Source organism: Saccopteryx leptura, chromosome 1, assembly GCF_036850995.1.
Source record: "Saccopteryx leptura isolate mSacLep1 chromosome 1, mSacLep1_pri_phased_curated, whole genome shotgun sequence".
In the NCBI taxonomy this organism is placed as follows: Eukaryota; Metazoa; Chordata; class Mammalia; order Chiroptera; family Emballonuridae; genus Saccopteryx; species Saccopteryx leptura.
In genome coordinates, this window is record NC_089503.1 from 375,953,723 (window position 1) to 375,975,148 (window position 21,426).

The 21,426-nt window shown below is 53.2% G+C and overlaps 3 protein-coding genes across 3 annotated transcripts; 2 read left to right on the top strand and 1 right to left on the bottom strand.

Moving 5' to 3' along the window:
- Window positions 1–1,572: 1,572 nt before the first annotated feature.
- On the top strand, window positions 1,573–9,115 carry NFKBIE (NFKB inhibitor epsilon). Its single transcript, XM_066359306.1, has 6 exons — window positions 1,573–2,210; window positions 4,538–4,640; window positions 5,345–5,567; window positions 6,795–6,883; window positions 7,052–7,291; window positions 8,035–9,115. Exons 1-6 carry the CDS (start codon window positions 1,834–1,836, stop codon window positions 8,098–8,100), a joined length of 1,098 nt encoding a protein of 365 aa, XP_066215403.1. The 5' UTR covers window positions 1,573–1,833; the 3' UTR covers window positions 8,101–9,115.
- A 552-nt stretch (window positions 9,116–9,667) lies between these two features.
- Window positions 9,668–13,228, top strand: SLC35B2 (solute carrier family 35 member B2). Its single transcript, XM_066359315.1, has 4 exons — window positions 9,668–9,851; window positions 10,384–10,577; window positions 10,772–10,926; window positions 11,682–13,228. Exons 1-4 carry the CDS (start codon window positions 9,841–9,843, stop codon window positions 12,618–12,620), a joined length of 1,299 nt encoding a protein of 432 aa, XP_066215412.1. The 5' UTR covers window positions 9,668–9,840; the 3' UTR covers window positions 12,621–13,228.
- Window positions 13,229–13,797: 569 nt separating this feature from the next.
- On the bottom strand, window positions 13,798–21,015 carry HSP90AB1 (heat shock protein 90 alpha family class B member 1). Its single transcript, XM_066359313.1, has 12 exons — window positions 20,866–21,015; window positions 19,326–19,472; window positions 18,834–19,040; window positions 18,476–18,635; window positions 18,178–18,311; window positions 17,755–18,063; window positions 16,976–17,141; window positions 16,222–16,412; window positions 15,622–15,769; window positions 15,218–15,486; window positions 14,277–14,610; window positions 13,798–14,163 (listed from the first exon to the last, which is right to left on the bottom strand). Exons 2-12 carry the CDS (start codon window positions 19,470–19,472, stop codon window positions 14,054–14,056), a joined length of 2,175 nt encoding a protein of 724 aa, XP_066215410.1. The 5' UTR covers window positions 20,866–21,015; the 3' UTR covers window positions 13,798–14,053.
- Between the last annotated feature and the right edge of the window lie 411 nt (window positions 21,016–21,426).

Genomic DNA, 21,426 nt, shown 5'->3' on the forward strand with positions numbered 1-21,426 from the left:
TTAAAAATCTTTTTTCTCCCTGGCCAGTGGTGGCACAGTAAATAGAGCATCAACCTGGGACGCGGAGGACCCAGGTTTAAATCCTGAGGTCACCAGCTTGAGCATGGGGTCACTGGCTTGAGCATGGGGTTACAGGCATGACCCCATGGTCACTGACTTAAGCCCAAAGTTGCTGGCTTGAGAAAGGGGTCACTGGCTCAGCTGGAGTTCCCCGCTCAAGGCACATATGGGAAAGCAATTAATGAACAACTAAGGTGCCCCAACTACGAGTTGATGCTTCTCATCTCTCTCCCTTCCTATCTATTTGTTCCTGTCTGTCCCTGTCTCTGTGTGTCTGTGTCTCTCTCTCATTAAAAAAAAAAAAATTCCATTGATTTGAGAGGAGAGAGAGAGAAGCATCAACTCGTCGTTCCATGTAGTCATTCCATTTAGTTGTCTACTCATTAACTGCTTCTCATACATGCCCTGCCTGACCAGTGATCAAACCTATGACCTCAGCGCTCTGGGATGATGTTTTATTCATTATGCCACCCGGCCAGAGCAACTCTATTTTTTCAGACAACAACAAAAAAAGCATGACCAACCTTCTTTTAGACAATAGTCGGCCTGAGAAAACGCATTTTTGAAAACACATCCTCATGCCCAATTCTGTGTGATCTTGGAAATTGACATAGAAGATCTTCCATCCAGGACCTAAAGGGAGAACCTCTCCTTAAAGACCATGGGTGTCCTCTTTCCCTACCCAAAGTCCTGGCACTGGAAGATGAGAAAGCAAGAGGAATGGAGAGAAAAAGGTAGGAGATAGGAAGAAATGCTTCCCCACGCCACCAGCCATGTGCCCTCCCTTACAGGATGCCTAGTTTGTACAGTTAATAAATATTTCTTTAACGTCTTGGCTGGACAGTTTAGTTGGTTAGCATACTCCTGATATACAAAGGTTGCTGGTTTGAACCCCAGTTAGGGGTACTGTAGTAACAGATTGATGTTTTTGTCTATCTGTCTCTCTCTCTCTCTCTCTCTCTCTCTCCCTCTGTCTCTCTAAAGTCAATAAATGTTTTTAAAAATTAAAAAAGTGTTAGGAACAGAACTGAAACAGAGGAGAGATCAAAGGGATCAGAGGAAAAGAGAACAGAGGGAAAGGGGATGATAGGATGGGATAAACCTGAAGGGAAGTGGGGAGGGCGCAGTGGGGAGGGGGGCAAGGGAGATGTTGAGAGGAATATGAAGGAGGGGGGATGCATTTGGGGCAACACTAGAATCTATGTAAACACAATAAATTAAAATCAATTTTTAAAATGTTTCTTTAACAACAAACGAATGAATAAATGGAAACAATGAGTGAAGAAATTGAGGAAGGAAAGGAAGAAAAGAATGCATGGAATGAAGAAGGAAGGAAAACAGTGAATGTATGAATGGATGGAAGGATGGATGGATGGGTGAATTAACGCAGTAGTGAGTCAGGACCGGGTAACCCCAGACTCCGAGCCAACGCAAAGGGCGGGGTAAGGGGGATTCCGGAGGGCGGGGCCTCTGTCCGGAAGCGCCTCTCGGGGGCGGGGCGTGAGGGGCGGGGCGAGGGAGCGCGACAGACCGGGCATCCCGGCTCACCTGAGCAGCTTCTGCGCTGGACCCTAGCAGCGCTCCGAGCCTCGCCCGTGCTTCCCGCCGACTTCTAGGACTCCCCGCAACCCGGGAACGAGGCCACTGCAGACCGGGCGCCCGTTCTGTCAGGCGGACTTGCAACCCGGAAAGGCGGTGCGGCGGAGCCCGGAGCCCGGAGCCCGGAGCCGGATCCTGCTTGGACCAGGGCCCCCGCGGGCCGGCGCTGCGGGCATGTCGGAGGTGCGCAAGGGGACGGACGAGTCGGATGAGAGCCAGTATGATTCGGGCATCGAGTCTCTGCGCTCTCTGCGCTCTCTGCGCTCCCTGCCGGAGCCCACCCCGACCTCAGCTTCCGGGCCCTCGGACGCCGGAAGCCCCCAGCCCTGGACCCGTCCTCCGGGAACCGCCGACGAGCCGCAGGAGAAGGAAGACACGGATGGGGAAAGGGCTGATTCCACCTATGGCTCCTCGTCGCTCACCGAGCCCTTGACCTTTTGGAGAAGCCCAGAGAACGAAGACCCATCCCCAGGCTCGCCGCTCTCCCCAGCTGGGTCGCTGAGCCCTCAGCAACTGGAAGCACTTACTTACATCTCTGAGGACGGAGACACGTGAGTGTGGGGCTCTCTGGGCTGGGACAGCACCCCTTCTTCCCCATGCCAACGCCGGGCCTTTCCAGGAGCAGCAACCGGCTGGGCACCCCCTCTTTGAAGGTCTCTCAAGGCACCAGTCCCAGCAGGGGCAGTCTCCACTCTCCCAAACTCCAAACTTAACCCTCATCCCACTTTTGAGCTCTAGCCAGGCCCAGTCCAGAGGACCTGGAATCACCTCTCTGCCGTCCCTTTTGGAGGTGGGCAGAGCTGATAGGGACCCTTACCAGGCACCTGGAACCCCAGCTAGGCTCCTGAAAACCTACCAATAACCCACCACTAGGAAGAGAAAATTCCCCTGACCAGTCCAGTTTGTTTGTGTTGTTTTTTCTTGCTAGGGGAGAGGGCATCCTTCCTTGTGCAATATCTGGAATTCCCGGCCCCTGACCTCAGAATGCCTTGTCTTAAGGAACAAGAGGTGCCTGTTACAGGTTGCCAATGGAGGCCGGGATGCTAGGGGTGGGGGGATTGCCAGGGTGCAGAGCCGAAGCTGGCCCTGCAGGGGGGGGGGGGGCGGTGAGCCAGGTTGGGGCACTCCTGCCCCAGCAGACTGACAGGCGGCTGGCTGCCCCAGCTTACTTCCTTCTCTGCTGAGAAAGGGGAAGTGAGGGTTCCAGTCAGCCTTACCGACACCTTCTGTCTCCTGAGCCCCAAGGCCCCTCACTATCCTTTCTGAGGCCCTTGAGCATTTCTGCCAAGGCCCAGGTGGAGCGTGGTGAGGACTGGGCTGGGAGTTGAAGTAAGAGACAGTGCAGAAGTCCCAGCCAGTTGAGGATTTGCCACTCAAGAAGATAAAACACTGTTAGGATGAGGGATGGCTGGAATTTGGGGGCTGAGATGCAGAGTGGAGGGAGTTGGGGACCCAGATCAGGGATGTTGAACAAGGTGAGGGGGGCTGTAGAAGGGGCAGGAAGTGTCTGTCCTGATCTGCTTTTTGTAAATACAAGGGTCCTAATCCTGGGTGACCTTTGACAAAAATAGCTTTGAGACCCAGTGGGCTTGAGAGGAGTGACCCCAGGCCTTTTGTACTCTGACCAGATTACTAGCCCTCAGGCCCAGACCAAGCTTTTGGGGGCTCCATGTGAAATACCTATACCTGACCTTTGACCCAGGGAATGGGGACTTCTGGTGCCCTCCTTTGTTAGCCTCTCAGCCCAGCCTTTACCGCCTCTAGTTAGAGACAGGTGTTGTGTCTAGACTGGGGGGTGGGGGGTGTCAGGACTCCCCAGGGGGTCCCTTCCCTCGGAAGTGTCTGGGGTGTGAGACTTATGGAAGTGGGAAGAGGAAGTGGGAGGAGAGAGACTGAGGGAGAGAGGGAGGTGGCTGCAGGAATGTGACCCAGAGAGCTGGTCCTGGCCTAGGGGATTTCCAGAGCGGTTCCTCCCTCCCTCGTCACTCTCTCCTGGGCCTCTCCTGCCGCCTGCCGCCAAGCCTGCCCCACGCCTGCCTAAGCAGCCCCCTCCCCAGCCCCAACAGGCCTCTTAGCCGATCTACCCAGTCACTGATGCCCCAAGGCACCTGTCCTGGCCTAGACCCTTCTGCTCTGGTTTTCATTTTCCCCACCTGATGTGGGGAAACCCCAGGACTGGAACTTCCCCTTCAAGCTGCCCTCCCGCCCCTAGATTAAGGCTCTTTGTCCCCCAATAAACACACTTTCTGCACTGCATAGACCTCACCTTGGAGGTGCACACAGAGTGGAGGGCTCTGGCCGGACCCACCCAGTCTGTGCTGTCTGAGGAGTGGCCCTCTTGACTCACTTCCCTGAGGGGGGCAACAGCACAGTTGTGGCACTTCTCCTTGCTCCTTATCCAAGAGCTCCTGTTTTCTCTCCCTTGGCATGTGCAACATTGAGTTTCTGAGAGGGGGTGTGACTCCACTCCTGCCCTCTCTGCTCTCCCTATTAGGGTGGGGTAAGTGGGGAGCTCACCCTGGAAGCCACCTCTGCACTACCCTGGCAGCTTTCAGTTTGGCTGTGGAGCTGCAGCTAGTCTGGCAGGGCCCGGGGGCAGAGGGGAGTGGGGTGTGGCACAGGAAGGACCTTGGCCCTTCAGTACCCTGCCCACACTCCCGCTGAGCCGAGACCTTCCTTGAAGGCCAGAGATGGGAACTTGGAGCCTCCACCCCCAGGATCCTGGCTTCCCGCACCAACCCGCACTTCCTGGCACAAACTCTCACTTCCTACACTTACCCTATGGGTGGCTTCATAGAGATGTGTTCTTTCTAATCCTGGGACTCCGGGCCACTCTCTGTCCTGGGCCCTGACACTAAACCCTGGCCCTGCTCTCCAGGCTGGTCCACCTGGCTGTGATTCATGAGGCCCCAGCTGTGCTGCTCTGTTGCCTGGCTTTGCTGCCCCAGGAGGTCCTGGACATTCAGAACAACCTTTACCAGGTGGGTGGAAAGGATGGCTGTGCCCAGATACCCATATCTGCCCTGCCAGCCATCCTGAGCTGTCACACAAATGACCTTAGGTCACTTACTCAGGAAACTGAGCTAGAAGTGAGGCTACAGACACCAGTAAGACACGGCTTCTGCCCACAGGGCATTCGAGCCCGGTCTAGGGGACTCATGTCAACACATCATTACACAGGATGGTGACAAGAGTTGGGATGGAGATACCTAAGCAGCTGCTGTGGGACCTGGTGTCTGTGGGGAGCAGCCAGGGAGGGGTTATGCAGAGGTGACATCTGCAGGGGGGCTTGAAGGGGAGTGTGCCAGGTGGCGAGTGCCTGGCGCCTCTGTCTCCTCTCCCCAGCCCCTCTCTGTCACCTGGGCCTTAGGGAGAACAGAGCTCTCCCTAGAGGGTGAGAAGATAGACCTGCCCATCTGTCCACTCTCGAGGGGCTAGAGGACCTACAAGAAGAACAGGGGGCCATTTTTCTCACCCTGCCTCCAGAATTGGGGTTCCAAGAGGTTGGGGGGAGTGACAGAGGGAAGGGCTTGGTAGTATGGCTTTGGGAGACCAGGGTCATAGCCTCTATAAAATGCTCTCAAGGAAGGTGCTGGCAGTTGTCAATTCCTGTGCCCACTTGAGCATGTTCCTAAAGGTGGATACCTGTGTCAGTGGCCCTGCGACCCTCTGTTTGTGTCCCCAGACAGCACTTCATCTGGCTGTACATCTGGACCAGCCAGGCACAGTTCGGGCCCTTGTGCGGAAAGGGGCCAGCCGCACGCTACAAGACCGGCATGGTGACACAGCCCTGCACGTGGCCTGCCAGCGCCAGCACCTAGCCTGTGCCCGCTGCCTGCTGGAGGGACAGCCCGAGCCGGGCAGAGGGCCACCTCCGTCCCTGGACCTCCAGCTGCAAAACTGGCAAGGTACAGGCGGCCACGGGCCCGTAGGGGACAGAGAACAAGGGTCCCTGCTCTCAGGGAATGGGGGGTCAGTCATAACTTGTCCCTTAATTTACCCCAGTCCTAAGCACATACTCAGTACATCTTTGCTGAATGAATGAATGAATTTGATTTAGAATTTACTTAGAACCTTCTGTGTGCTAGACAGAGCTAAACCTTGCCCTGAAGATATTCAGTTTAACAGACATTATTGATTCATTCAACAAAAATGTACTAAGGACCTCTGTGTGCCAGACACTATTCTAGGAGCCGGGTGTGCATCTGTAAACAAAACAGAACTGAGACCAACAAAAAGTATATGAAGTGGGTTCTCTAGTAGATGAAAAGGCAGTAAGTGCTCTGGGAAAGTAGAGCAGCGTGAGAGGAGCTGGAACGTGGGGGATGGGGCTGTGATTATTTGTGATTAAATAGGGGTCAGGGCAGGCCTCGTGGAGCAGGGACACTTGAGCAGAGACTTGAGGGAGGTGAGGCGTGTGAATCTGAATCTAGTTCTATAAGCAGAGGGGAATCAAGGCCAGAAAGGAGAGAGCAGAAAGATTAGGGAGCCTGGCCAGTAGGGGTGCGGTAGAGACAGGTTGACCTGGAGCGCTGAGGTCCCTGGTTGGAAACCCCAAGGTCGCTGGCTTGAGTGCAGGCAGGTACGAGAGGAATCAATGAACAAATCAAGGGAAGCAATTACCAGTTGATGCTTCTCTCTGTCCTTCCCATCTCTCTCTCCCTCTTTCTAGTCTCTCTTTCTCTCTCTCTCAAATCAATAAAATAATAATAATAATAATAAAAGGCTAGGGGAGCACACGGGAGGAGGTAGCCCTGGGGAGGGGCTGGGGGCATAAGGACCCCGGAGACCCGTGAAGAAAGTGGCTGTGGGCAGGGCTCGCAGACAGGCAGAGGTAGAGTTGGAGAGAATGGGGAAAAGGGGTGTTGGGGGAGGGTATATGTATGGAGGTGTCACTCAGCAACCTGACCCCTGAAGCATGAAAGTTTCAATAACATGACTGAAAAGGTGGAAACTTTGTGTTCCTTTCCCCTCAGATTTTTGAGGGGGTTTTTGGACTTGTGTTTTAACAGCCCTGTGACCAGAGGGACTGAGTGGGCAGTGGGTCCCTTGGGGCTGAGGGGTAGGGAGGTCCCTAAAGAGTGAGAGAGAGTTGGTAGATGCAGATGAGCAGCCCCACGTTCACCCCATCCCAGGTCTGGCCTGTCTCCACATCGCCACCCTGCAGAGGAACCAGCCACTCATGGAACTGCTTATTGAAAACGGAGCTGACATTGATGTGCAGGTGAGGCGGCCAATCAGGGCGCTGCCGGGCCCAGGGCCTGCCCCACCCCCTGGTCTAGACCGCAGGTCCACTCCCAGTGTCGGAAGTGGTGGCATTCACCTTATTCAGGGCCTAGAACCAGCATGCTTCCTTTTGAAGGCCTTGGCTGACATCCCTATTCTCCTCCAGGAGGGCACGAGTGGGAAGACGGCGCTGCACTTGGCTGTGGAGACCCAGGAGCGGGGTCTGGTACAATTCCTGCTCCAGGCTGGGGCCCGGGTAGACGCACGCATGCTCAACGGGTGCACACCCCTGCACCTCGCTGCGGGCCGGGGCCTCAAGGGCATCTCATCCACCCTGTGTGAGGCGGGTGCCGACTCCCTGCTGCGGAACGTGGAGGATGAGACCCCCCAGGACCTGACTGAGGATGTAAGAGGCATCCACTCAGCTCTGCCCTCCAATCCCCCCCACAGCCAGAGCAGAGACAGGCGCTGTAATGACCGAAAGGGCCAAGGAGTTAGGATCTGGGGTGCAATTCACGACTCGGCCACTCACCAACGGTGGGAACTTGTGCAAGCTTCTAGCTGCTCTCAGCCTATTTTCTTAACTGGCCATGACCAGGGGGCCCAAACTTGGAGTCCTACAGGCTTCTGCAGCAAAAGTGGATCAGTGAAGCAGGCCAGATGTCAGACAGCAGGGGGGTGGGGGCTCTGGGAGACCAGAGGGTCTCTCCCTGAGGGTCCACTCTATTCAGCCACAGCAGATAGTTGCAGAAGAGGAATGTGGGTCCAGTATTTCCAGGTCTTGGGAATATTTTAAGAGAGATGAAACCTAGATTTTCTAGATAGTTTCTCATTTTTAAATGTTCAGTGTAAAAAAATATTCAAAATGTTTTGTAAGTATCTGTTTCCTACCCCTAACCCCGAAATTCCAGATCCATGAGATGGATCACCTCCTTGGTCCTTCTTATCTGTGATATTCTGGCGCTTCCTTAGAGAGTGAGGGCTTGCCTCAGGCCTCTTGCTAGCCCATAGGGCCCACCATTTGGGAGACTGGTAGGAAGATTTGTTCCCTGACATCCGTTATTTGATGGGGAGAAAATGGCTCAGTGCGTCTCCCTAGTTCCTTTCCCCCTGGGCCCTGATCTTGTTTCTCTCCGTTCTCTTTCTCAGCCCTTCACTCTTTTGCCCTTCGACGACCTAAAGATCTCTGGAATGCCACTGCTGTGTGCTGACTGAAGCCAGGGCAGGGTCTGGGGCCCCGGAGGCTTCACTTTCTCCCATCTGGAAGCTGGGGCCACAGCTGCTGCAGTATGGGGCCAGGCAAGGTGCCCTTCTGGAGTCCTGGGGACTGCTGGGGCCAGCACAGTCCTGAGCTGAGAGGAGGGGTCGCAAATGAGGGAGGGCCAATCTGGAAGGAAGAGCTTCCCAAGTGGACGGAGATTCTTGGAAGACACCCCCCCTCCCCCAAGCCCCAGGTATCCTGGGTGAAGCCTGTTTACTTCTCTAGAAGATGGTCACCCTGAAACAGCTAACCAGTAGGAAAACAAGGACTCTCCTGAGGGAGGAGAGAAACTGAAATGTGGGCCATCAGGGCCCTTAGGGCTCCCGTCTCCCTGCTGTTGGGGACTGTTAAACACTGTCCTTTAAAGACTTGACACAGAAGGCCCGGACTGAACCTCTGGGGAAGGGGAAGTTTCAATAACATGACACTAAAATGGCAGAGACTTTTAAAAGTCCCCCCACCCCCCTAGAGTTATTTTGTGTGAATGCATGTCTGTGTGCCCTGGGGATTTTTAGACAGGCCTGCCCTGCGACCTTGTGGTAGAGGCAGAAAGAAGGAAATTGTCACCTGAGCGGGGTGGGACCTTGCTAGGGAAGATAGGAGGGCTACCTGTCCAGCTAACTGTCCTCAGGCCTCTGTCCAGCACAGGCCCTTGGCCTTTCTGTGGCAATGCAGAGGGGTGGAAGAAGAGAAATAAGGAGGTATATATTCCTTACCACTGCCTTGGAGGTTGCCACCTGGAGGAGTCTGGAGAGAAGGGCTAGTCTAGGGTGCGTGACACAAGGAAGCTGTGGCTTTTGGGGTTCTTTTCTCATATTTCACACGTATTTGAGGGCCCTGTTAGGTCAGCATAGGCTGGGAGGAAGAATATGGGAATAAACCAACAGTCTTTGGTCACTTGGAGCATATAGTCTAGTGAGTGAGACAGCCATTAAAGTCATAAATTTCCATGTAACATAAATATGTAACTACAGGTTGCAATGGAGGCTGTAAAGGAAAAAATAGGGCGAAGGAGAACAATGGAGTGGGTGAAGGGCCACACTTTGGACAGTCCGTGTCATTTCAACTTAGATGTAAGGATGAGTAAAGGCTGGGGGACATTGTTTGGGGAAAGGCCTTTGGCAAATTAGAGGAACTGAGAAAAGGCCAGTGGGGTTCTACAGGGGATGGGTGAGTGGGCGAGGTAGGCTGGGACCAGGTCATGCAGAGCCTTGCAAGTCATGAGGAATAGGAGACAGAACTGCTGGCCCAGCCTAAACGGGACATCGTCCTGTCAGAAACCGGTAACATAAGGGGAAGTGCTGGGGTCAGAACCTCAGTGTCCCCACCCCTAAGATGGCAGTGCCTCCCCGGCTAGTTTTGAGGGCTACAAGCGATGACGAAGCGGGGGGAGGGGGGCATGGGGTTCGGGCTCCCCGCCTCCCTTGCCCAAGACAGCATACACCCGGACACCGAGCTGTGTCTCCCTCCGGACCGCGCGGGGGCGCTGTGGCCCAGCGGCGGCCCGGGGCGCTGCGTGGTCGCGGCGGGGGGCGGAGGGGCGGCCGCGGGCAGGCAGGGAGGCGGGAAGATCGCGGCACTTCCGCTAGCCGCTGGCTCACTGGCAGCTTCTGGAGGCGACGGCGGGAGCGGAGGGACCGCGCGGCCCGGGGCCTCCCATTCCCCGGTCCCCTCCGCCCCACACGGCCCGGACCATGGTTGCCAGGTGGGGGGCTATGGGGCGGCGAGTCCACGTGACCGAGCCCCGGGGCCACGTGACTGCTGCTCCTCCGCCGGGTGTGCCGGGTGGGGGGTTGGGGTGGGTCCCAGCTGTCGGGCGGTGGTCGGGCAGAGCACTCGGCGGAGCCCGCGGCACCGGCGGGCTGGGGGCGCGGCATGGGCTTGCGCTCTTTGGGGGACTTCGGGAGTGTCAGGCGGAGGAGTTGGGAAACCCCGGCGCTCGGGGGACCTGGCGGGTGGGGGGAAGGAGGGGGCGCCGCCTCTGGCCGGAGCAGCCGGCGAGCGCTGGAGGGAACAGAGGGAACCTGTGTGGCCGCAGGGGCGGGTCCGTCCCCAGGGAGGGAGGAAACCCTGCCTGGACTGCGCTGGCCCCCCAAGGAGAGAGAGGCTCTTTGTCCTGGCTGGGCTGCAGCTGAGGGGATCGGGGAGGTGACTCCGGGCCCTTCTCCAGTGTGGTCCCTTCTGGAGGACCGAGTGGATGAACTGCACCCTAATCCTTATGTCCGCTGTCCCCGCAGGTGGTGGGCAGTGATGGTGCTGGTTGCGGTCCCCTCCCTGGGCGCAGGTGGTGAGACCCCCGAAGCCCCTCCGGAGTCATGGACCCAGCTATGGTTCTTCCGCTTTTTGGTGAATGCTGCTGGCTATGCCAGCTTTATGGTACCTGGCTACCTGCTCGTGCAGTACTTCAGGCGAAGGAACTACCTGGAGACAGGTGTGTGGGGAAAGGGCGGGGAAGTGTGCTAGGTCCATATTAAGAGTGGTGTTGGCCAGCCGCCAAACAGGAATGTGGTTTGAAAAGAGGGAGGGCTGGCGGGCGGGCTCCACCGCAAGGCAAGCTGGCTGTTCTGGAGATGATGAGGAGGTGCTAGGGAGAAGACTGGGGCTTGACCTGTGTGCCTTCTTTAGGCAGGGGTCTCTGCTTCCCCCTGGTGAAAGCTTGTGTGTTTGGCAATGAGCCCAAGGCCTCCGACGAGGTTCCCCTGGCTCCCAGGACGGAGCCGGCAGAGACCACGCCTACTTGGCAGGCCCTGAAGTTGCTTTTCTGTGCGGTGGGACTCCAGGTAGGTAGCCACACAGGCATACTCTGCTTCTCGTCCTGGGTTGGGTCCCCTTGGGCAGGGTCTCTGGAACCAGAGTTTTCACCCTACTAGTCCCAACAGTGTGCTGGTTAGTATGTTATGTGTCCCCCTCCTGCCAAAGGCACACTGTACCACCACCTTCTTAGAGGTGGTTGGTGGAAATGTCTTTACCCCCTCCTTTCTCTTACCTTTTTTTCTGTGATTTCTACTGGGCTGTTATTACACTTTCCCCTGCAATGATGTGTTTCATATACTGTAAACCTACTGATGGAAGTTTGGGTAAGCCATGCAGCCTCCCCCCACACTGCATGTGAGAGGTTTGCCAAGGTGCTGACCTCGTGGCATTTTTGAGTAGATGCTGCTAATTCTATTTCATATAACATGTTAAACTGATAGGTATCTGATCTCTAAGAATTCTTGCCGCCCTGAATTGGGTGGGAATAGGTAGGAAAATACTTGGGATGGGGTCAGCTCTAACATACCCTACTGTGGGGTCAGACAGGACCTGGGCAGTTCTAAAGCCATTTGTTGTGATTCACACACACTTGATTCCCTGCAACGTGAATCCAGGCTTGAGAGTGAAGGGGAAACTTCTAGTTACTACAGAGGAACAAAAATATGTATGCTATCCTTTAAGCCATTTAAACAGCATTCTGAGGAAGAGGGAGGTTGTTGAGATTCTTTTTTGCCAACCTTTCCTTCTTTGCTCTTCTCTGTCTCCACCCTCCCCCACCCAGGTGTCTTACCTGACTTGGGGAGTGTTGCAGGAGAGAGTGATGACCCGCAGCTATGGGGCCACGGCTACATGGGCAGGTGAGCGCTTCACAGACTCTCAGTTCCTGGTGCTGATGAACCGAGTGCTGGCTCTGATCGTGGCTGGCCTCTACTGCCTCCTCTGCAAACAGCCCCGGCACGGGGCACCCATGTACCGGTACTCCTTTGCCAGCCTGTCAAACGTGCTTAGCAGCTGGTGCCAATATGAAGCTCTCAAGTTTGTCAGCTTTCCCACCCAGGTGCTGGCCAAGGCCTCTAAGGTGATCCCTGTCATGCTGATGGGAAAGTTGGTGTCTCGGCGCAGCTACGAACACTGGGAATACCTGACAGCTGGCCTTATCTCCGTTGGGGTCAGCATGTTTCTGCTGTCCAGTGGACCAGAGCCCCGGAGCTCTCCGGCCACCACACTCTCGGGCCTGATCCTGTTGGCAGGCTATATTGCCTTTGACAGCTTCACCTCAAACTGGCAGGATGCTCTGTTTGCCTATAAGATGTCATCAGTGCAGATGATGTTCGGGGTCAACTTCTTCTCCTGCCTCTTCACAGTGGGCTCCCTGCTAGAGCAGGGGGCCCTCCTGGAGGGGGCCCGCTTCATGGGGAGACACAGCGAGTTTGCTGCCCACGCCCTGCTCCTGTCTGTCTGCTCCGCGTGCGGCCAGCTTTTCATCTTCTACACCATTGGACAGTTTGGGGCCGCAGTCTTCACCATCATCATGACCCTCCGGCAGGCCTTTGCCATTCTGCTCTCCTGCTTCCTCTATGGCCACACCATCACTGTGGTGGGGGGTCTGGGGGTGGCTGTGGTCTTTGCTGCCCTCCTGCTCCGGGTCTATGCCCGGGGCCGTTTAAAGCAGCGGGGAAAGAAGGCTGTGCCCGTTGAGTCCCCTGTGCAGAAGGTTTGAAGGACCTGAGGGGCAAAGTGAACTAGGACCCTTTCACCAAACTGTTTTCCTCTCCCTCATTTCTCCGAGGCGCTGGCTCAAGGGCAAAATGCAGGTTTTCTCAGCATCACAAACCAGCCCTGCAGTCAAGGGTAGGGGCCAGGAGGCAGCCTTCCCTTATGCCTTAAGTCACCAGCCCTACAGTAGGCCCTGTCTTGAGCTTCAGGGTAGTGGTTACAGTCCTCAGTGTGTATGTGGGGGGTCAACAAGGTGGATGCATCTTCCGGAGCCCCTCCTCCCTTAAATTACCTTCAGTCTTCACCCAGTTGGCTTTGCCACCACCCTCAACCTATGCTTGACCCTACCCTCAATTACCCACCCATTTAGACTCCGTCCTCCGGGACCTGCATTTCTTCCTCTGATGAGTGTAGGCGACCGCTGCTCTAAGATAAGTGATTGAGACGCTGTGCGAGGGGCAGGATGTGGGGGAGCCCTGCCCAGCACCACCACCCTGTGCTCCAGGATCCCTAGACTGAGGCTCGATGAGCTACTTGCAGGTTTTGGTACTTTGGAAATGTAATTTTCTGCTCTCATAATTTTATTTTATTAAATTAAATTGCTGCAAGGAATTGATCCTGTCTTTTAGATGATGAGTATATGCTTTAAAGAGGGGACTGAGGCCCCAGCCGTTTGTCTCAGTGGTAGAGCATCAGCCTGGCATGCAGGAGTCCTGGGTTTGATTCCTGGCCAGGGCACACAGAAGCGCCCATCTGCTTTCTCCACCCTCCCCCTCTCCTTCCTCCCTCTCTCTCTTCCCCTCCCACAGCCAAGCCTTGGAGCAAAGTTTGCCCAGGCACTGAGGATGGCTCCATGGCTTCTACCTCAGGTGCTAGAATGGCCCTGGTTGCAACAGAGCAATGCCCCAGATGGGCAGATGCGGGAGTCTGACTGCCTCCGTTTCTGGCTTCAGAAAAATACAGAAAAAAGGGGATTTAAAGGGTGTTAACAATGGTAACCTCTTAGTCAAGTGTTGTGTGACTTCTCAACTGCTACATGGTCCCAGCGAATTAGCTTTTGATGTACTACTTTGCATTCTACAACCTGTACTCCTGATGACAAGTGGGACTTGGGAGAGAGCAGCTGAGAAACTCAAAAGGTAGCATTCTAGCCACTCTTGACACATGGGAGCAAAACTGTATAAAACTGCATTTTCTTTATTTTGTATACTTTTAAACTTCAGAACAAAATAAACCCCACGATACACAACATCCAAACCCGTTGTCAAATGTGAGAGGGGAAGGCTTGAGGCCCTTGTAACCTGCCTTAGATACAGGTGAGGAAGGAAAAACGAAACACTAGACATCAGTAGAGAAACCAGGTGGGCCAGGGCCACTCAGGGCTGCTGGGGAAGTCATGAACACTACAGAGGACGCAATGTCTGCAGATACAAACTCCTAATCTACTTCTTCCATGCGAGAAGCATCCTCATCGCCCTCAAGGGGAGGGATCTCATCAGGTACGGCAGCACTGGGCTCTTCTGCTGTTACTTCATCTTCATCAATGCCTAAAAGTGGAAAAGAATGTCATAAGATTTGACCCAAGTAGCACCAAGTCAAATCTGTCCCCACAAAGACCCGTTCCCCAACTCCTTGCCACACTTGGATAAGGGGTGTTCACCTAGGCCTAGCTTGATCATGCGGTAGATGCGGTTTGAGTGGGTCTGTGGATCCTCAAGTGAGAAGCCGGAGGACAGCAGCGCAGTCTCAAACAGCAGCACCACAAGGTCCTTGACAGCTTTGTCATTCTTGTCTGCCTCTGCCTTCTGCCGCAGAGTCTCCACGATGGGGTGGTCGGGATTGATCTCCAGGTGCTTCTTAGCCATCATGTAGCCCATTGTCGAGTTATCCCGAAGGGCCTGGGCTTTCATGATCCGCTCCATGTTAGCTGTCCAGCCGTAGGTGCTGGTCACAATGCAGCAGGGTGAAGACACAAGCCTATTGGAGATTGTCACCTATGGACAGTCAAAAACCTCAGGTTACATTAAACCAGACTACCTCTTCAAACTTAGTAAGAGTTATGGCAGTTTAAGTCCTATTCTCAGAAAAAATGCTTAATTTTTGTCAAATTTTATAGAAATGGCAACCTTAAACCTGCCTGCGTAAGAAAGAAGTAAGGCCCTGGCCAGCTGGCTCAGCAGTCCAGCGTGTGGAAGTCCCTTGGTTCGATTCCTGGCCAGGGCACAGGAGAAGCGCCCATCTGCTTCTCTACCCTTTCCCTTCTCCCTCTCTTTTCCTCTCCTACAGCCAAGGCTCCATGGGAGCAAAGGTGGCTCCAGCGCAGAGGATGGCTCCATGGCCTCCACCTCAGGCCCTAGAATGGCTCTGATTCCAACAACCCAGATGGGCCGAGCATCGCCCCCTGGTGGGCACGCCGGGTGGGTCCTGGTGGGGTGCCTGCAGGGGAGTGTGCCTCGCTTCTCACTTCAGAAAAACACAAAGAGGTAAGGTGGCTCTATATTAGGTTGTTAAATCCCACTAATTGTGTAACAGGCCAAGATTCTGAGGAAAACAGCCCCAAAAGTATCTATTACAAAATAGATCAGTTCCAGAATTGCTTACCTTCTCGACCTTCTTATCCAAGATTTCTTTCATGAGTTTGCAGAGGTTCTCAAACTTGGCCTTACTCTCTTCCATTTTCTTCTTTTCCTCTTCATCCTCAGGTAGTTCCAGACCCTCCTTGGTAACTGAGACCAGGCTTTTCCCATCAAACTCCTTGAGCTGCTGCACACAGTACTCGTCAATAGGCTCTGTCATGTAGACTACCTCAAAGCCCCGCTTCCGCACTCGCTCCACAAAAGCCGAGTTGGCAACTTGCTCCTTGCTTTCACCTGCAGGATTATTGAACATGACTCAGACACAAGCCTCATTCCACCGATTCCCAGGCAACCCTGAATGTATGCTTCCCGCCTCCCAATCCCACACCTCCAAGAGGCAGCTCTGATCAGACCCAGGCTCCCACGCACCAGTGATATAATAGATGGACTTCTGGGTCTCCTTCATGCGAGAGACGTATTCTGAAAGAGAAGTCATTTCATCTCCAGACTGGGAGGTATGATAGCGCAGAAGCTCAGAAAGCCGTCGCCGATTAGTTGAGTCCTCATGGATCCCAAGCTTTAAAGGTGGGAGAAAAAAGCCAGTCTTACTTGAAAATAACCTCTTACCCTTTATGTAAATGAAAACATGAATAAACCCAGCCCTGGCCAGTGGCTCAGTGGACAAAGCATCAGCCTGGTATATGGACATCCCAGGTTTGATTCCCAAGTCAGGGCACACAGGAGAAGCAACCATCTACTTCTCTCCCCCCTTCCTCTCCCTCTTCCTGTCCCACAGCCAATGACTCAACTGGTCAACAGTGGCCCCAGGCGCTGAGAAGAGCTCGGTTTTTCCAAGCAGTCAGCCTTGGGTGCTAAAAATAGCTCAGTTACAGAAGCATTTGCCCCAGACAGGTTGCCAAGTGGGTCCTAGTAAGGGAGCATGCAGGAACCTGCCTATCTCTCCTCTCACCTTTTAAAAAAAAGAAAGAAATATCCATTGTAATTATAAAGCATTTGCTGCTTCCTCACCTTTAGATTTTTAGAGAATGCCTCGTAGAATTTCTTATAGTTTTCCTTGTCTTCTGCCAGCTCAGAGAAGAGCTCAAGGCACTTCTTAACAATGTTTTTGCGAATGACCTTCAAGATTTTGCTCTGCTGAAGCATTTCTCGGGAGATGTTCAGGGGAAGGTCCTCAGAGTCAACTACACCACGGATGAAATCTGCAATCACACATGGAAGAAAGTTCCATTTAAAAAAGATACAAGGTCATCTGATCAGCAAAAGAATACATTTTCTCACTGAATTTTCACTTGCTATGGTTGTGGATAATCCTTAATTATCTAAAGTAAAGACTCTATGCCAGGCCCAAGCAGATTGAAGTCCTGGGCTCAATTCCCGGCGAGGGCACACAGGAGAAGTGCCCATCAGCTTCTCTACCCTTCCCCCTCTCCTTCCTCTCTCTCTCTTCCCCTCCCACAGCCAAGTCTCCACTGGAGCAAAGTTGATCTGGGTACTGGGGACAGCTCCATGGCCTCCGCCTCAGGTGCTCCAATGGCTCTGGCCACAGTGGAGCTATGCCTCAGATGGGCAGAGCATCACCCCCTGGTGGGCATGCCGGGTGGATCCTGGTTGGGTGCATGCGAGTCTGTCTGACTGCCTCCCCACTTCTAACTTCAGAAAAGGCAAAAAAAAAAAAAAAAAAAAAAGACTGGTGTCCCTGACAATGCTTAAGGCCTCACAGATCTTACCCAACTAAACTACATTAAGCCAAGAGGATACTTACTGAGGTATTCTGGTATCAACTCATCACAGCTGTCCATGATGAACACACGACGGACATAGAGTTTGATATTGTTTTTCTTCTTCTTGTTCTCAAAAAGGTCAAAAGGAGCCCGACGGGGAATGAACAGCAATGCCCTGAATTCCAACTGACCTTCTACAGAGAAGTGCTGAAATTCAAGACAAGTCAACAGTGCACATTTCAAGGTTAAGCATAGCTTTTAGACAACACCAAATTATCGAACTGCTTGGAAGAGATCCCTAAGCACTAAGGCAGGCGTCCCCAGACTACAGCTGGTTGCATGCAGCCCCCGAGGCCCTTTATCTGGGCCCTGCCACACTTCTGGAAGGGGTACCTCTTTCATTGGCGGTCAGTTAGAGGAGCACTGTATGTGGCGGCCCTCCAACGGTCTAAGGGACAGTGAACTGGCCCCCTGTGTAAAAAGTTTGAGGACCCTTGCACTACAAAGTACTCTACAAGGAAACTGAGAAAATTAAGCCCTAACAAAATGAATCTAAAATGGTGTAAGCTATATTCTGGGGTCAATGAAAACAGTCAAGTTTGAACCCAGGATTTCTAATTTAAGGCTACCATAGATGCAAAGTGAGATCATTGGGAAGGATGACATTTCTCCACCCTATTCGTGTCACCAGTACATAAATTCATGTGGCTCTGTGGCATTCACAGTTCTAACAACAAACCAGTTGGGCAAGGTCCATTTTTCTAGCACAAGCAATGCCTTTCTACCTGCTCCTATCAAGCCAGCAAACAGGGTTTCTCACCTTGACTGCCAAGTGGTCTTCCCAGTCATTGGTAAGGCTCTTATAGAACTCTCCATATTCCTCCTGAGTGATGTCATCAGGGTTTCTGGTCCAGATGGGCTTGGTCTTGTTCAGTTCTTCTTGATGAATATATTTTTCCTTAATCTTCTTTGTTTTCTTTTTCTTATCCTTAGCACTATCATCCTCCTCATCTGAACCCACATCTTCAATCTTGGGTTTCTCCTCTTCATCTTTATCTTCCTCTTCTTTCTCCCCCTTCTCTTCCTCTGCTTCATCATCACTGATTTCCTTCTCTCGTTCCTTCTCCAACTACAAGTACCAAAGAAAATCATTTCAGAGTACAGAACACGGAAAACAAAAAAAACCAGGGACCATGCAGAGCAGCAGACATCAAGCACGTGAGGGTTTCCAGTTCATACTCACATAAAGGGTGATGGGATAACCTATGAACTGTGAGTGCTTCTTCACCACTTCTTTGACCCGCCTCTCCTCTAAGTATTCTGTCTGGTCTTCTTTAAGGTGGAGGATCACTTTTGTACCTCGGCCAATGGGCTCACCTAAAAAGAAGCGATCACAACATAGTACATAGAAATGAGACTAAATGCAGAACTGTAGTGAAAAGTAACTGCTTTACACATAGCATGCTCAAGATGTCTATGTCTGTAACAGATTTCACTACAATTCTATCTCAGAAGATGCATTTACAGGAAAGCCAGCCTACCATGGTCAGCTCGCACAGTGAAGGAGCCCCCAGCAGAAGACTCCCAGGCATACTGCTCATCATCATTGTGCTTGGTGATCACAACCACTTTCTCGGCCACTAGGTAAGCAGAGTAAAAGCCAACACCGAATTGTCCAATCATGGAGATGTCTGCACCAGCCTGCCAAAAAAGTTTAAAGAACGCTGAAGTTGCCAGCTCGAAACCCAGGGCTTGCCTGGTCAAGGCACATATGGGAGTTAATGCTTCCTGCTCTCCTTCCTTCTTCTTTCCTCTATTAAAAAAAAAAAAAAGAAAAAAAAAACAGCCCCCAAAGAACATGGATAAATATGATGTGTGTCTAGCTGAAATGCCACATACCTGAAGAGCCTCCATAAATGCTTTAGTACCAGACTTGGCAATGGTTCCCAGATTATTTATGAGATCAGCTTTGGTCATGCCAATGCCTGTGTCTATCAGAGTCAGGGTTCGGTCCTGGGGGTTGGGGATGATGTCAATTTTCAACTCTTTGCCACTGTCCAACTTTGATGGGTCAGTCAGACTCTCATAGCGTATCTTGTCCAAAGCCTGAAAACACAAAATACAATTTGAACAATTCACACTTTAACACTCACCTCTGCATCTAAAAGAACACTTAAGTTATTTTTACTCCCAAAGCGCCTCAATTCTGATCCCTTACCACAATTAAAAATCAGAGTTGGCTACAACATCCCATCTATCCACACAGCAAGGAAAACAGTTTTGGAACGCCAGTTTTATCCCCTTCAATAGTAGAACCCACAAAATGCCAAAAAAACAAAACAAACCCTCCCCACACCACCACCCATGAAGACCCCCCCCCAGGGCACTCACATCAGAAGCATTACTGATCAACTCCCGAAGGAAAATTTCCTTGTTGGAATAGAAGGTATTGATGATCAGGGACATGAGCTGGGCAATTTCTGCCTGGAAGGCAAAAGTCTCCACCTCCTCCTCTCCATGGTGCACTTCCTCAGGCATCTGAAATAAAAACGGTCAAGAATTACAAAGGAACATAATGGCCCCAATTTAAGACTCAAGTTGCTCCAATCACAATGAAGACATTAAAAAGATTTAGTTCAATCTGCTTTGAGCTGGGTGCTATCCTCTTTCAAGAGATTGACTTTCTTCCTAAGACTTCAGGCTGTGTAAGATCAGTCTGAAAACACCTGAGTGGGGAGAAAACTAACAAGTTCTTCAATAAAATACAAGGTCAGATTTTTCCGAGACCGAACTACTACTGTAAGTGGTCCAGGGAACAAAAGCTTCAGCGTCACCTAGCCGTTTATTAGATATGCAGAATACCGGCCCCCAACCAGCGTATCTCGAGTAAGAATCCCAGGTAATCCATACGCAGGTAGAAATCACCGACTACAGTTCTATTACCTTTTTTGTTAACAGATTGGGGGGGGGGGGAACCCAAGCTCACTGGTTTTCCGTTAAACAACGATCTGAAACTGCTCCCCCACTAGGCACGTGCTGAATCACTATGTAGAGGATAAATTCCGAGATATCGGTGGGATATCGCCGGGAGAGAGCTATTAAAACAAAGAACCAATAAAATAAAGCGAAAGCTCAATCGTGACCCTCAGCACACGTGACTAAAAGTATAGGCCCAACCAAACACAGCTAAGATGGTGGCCTCGGTCCGCCAGGCCGACCCTCCCCACTGGCGGACAACCGTCGGCCGGGAACAAGAGGAGGGGGCGCCCTCGCGCAGCCTCCCTGCGCCCCAGCATCCGGGCACCAGGGCGGGGCGCTGGGCTCGAGAAGCTTCCAGAACAATCTCAGCTCTCGGAGGGGCGGGGTGAGGAAGGAGTCCATGAATATTCCAGAACCCGCCCCCTCCCCTCCCTCCTCCAACCGACTGCAGGAAAGCTCTGGAAGAACCGTGGGCCAGTGGAGGCCGAAACCGCTTCAAGCCACGGGCCCGCAGACTTGAAAGACGCATCCACAAGGAAAGGCGACAAGGCCAGGCCACCGCCGTGCTGTGCTGAGTCACAGCGAGCGCACCCCCCCCACACACAGACACACACACACACACACACACACACCACACACACACACACGCGCGCGCGCGCGCTCCTGCGGACCCTCCAGCGCCCGGAAACGGAGGGGCAAAATGGCAGCGTCCCAGGCCGGCGAGGCCACCACGTGCAGCTGCCCACTGCCCGCAGCCCACCACGCGGCCCACCTCGCCCGGGGCTGGTGGCCGCTTGGGGGAAACCCCGCCGCCTCAGCACAAAGGGGAAAACACCCACCCTGAAGACAGACCGCCCGGCACAGCGAGATCTGGGCTTTGAAAAGAAGAGACGAAAGCAACTCTAAAAGGCCTGCCTGTCAGAAAAACCTAGAAGAGCGCACTGTGGTTTACCTTGAAGATGAAAAGCTGCAAGGACTCGAGAGCACTACGGGCAGCGACCGGGGGCTCACTCGCCGCAGACTGCGTGCGCAGTGGCGATTCAAGAGAGGAGCTGTGCGCCCCCAGCCGCCTTATATAAAGGCGAAGCACCCTTAGCTGCCCGCCCACGGATCCCTCCGCCTTAAAGGAGGATGCCCGTCAGCCCGGCACCTGCCGCCGCCCGCCCTCCTTGACGTCACGACCCAAATAGGAGGGAAGCGGTGGAAAGCGTGGACCAGACGACCTCTCTCGGCGTGGAGAGCGGGCGTATGCGTTTCCGTTGCTACAGCTCCGCACTTCCAGGGCATGACCCTACCAGAACTAGAAATGGGTATGCTCAGATGACATAACTGGTGACTCTAAAAGCTAGGGTCTCACTGGCCACCCTAAAGACGTGTGAGTCAGGTGCTTGCACCCGAGTCCCAGCCTCGAGGGGTACCTAAGACGAGGGAGGCGGCCAATCACTCCGGCGTTGGCCCCCAGGCTCCCCTCCTTCCTAGAATCTGCCTTACACAGTCCTACACCCCATAAGGG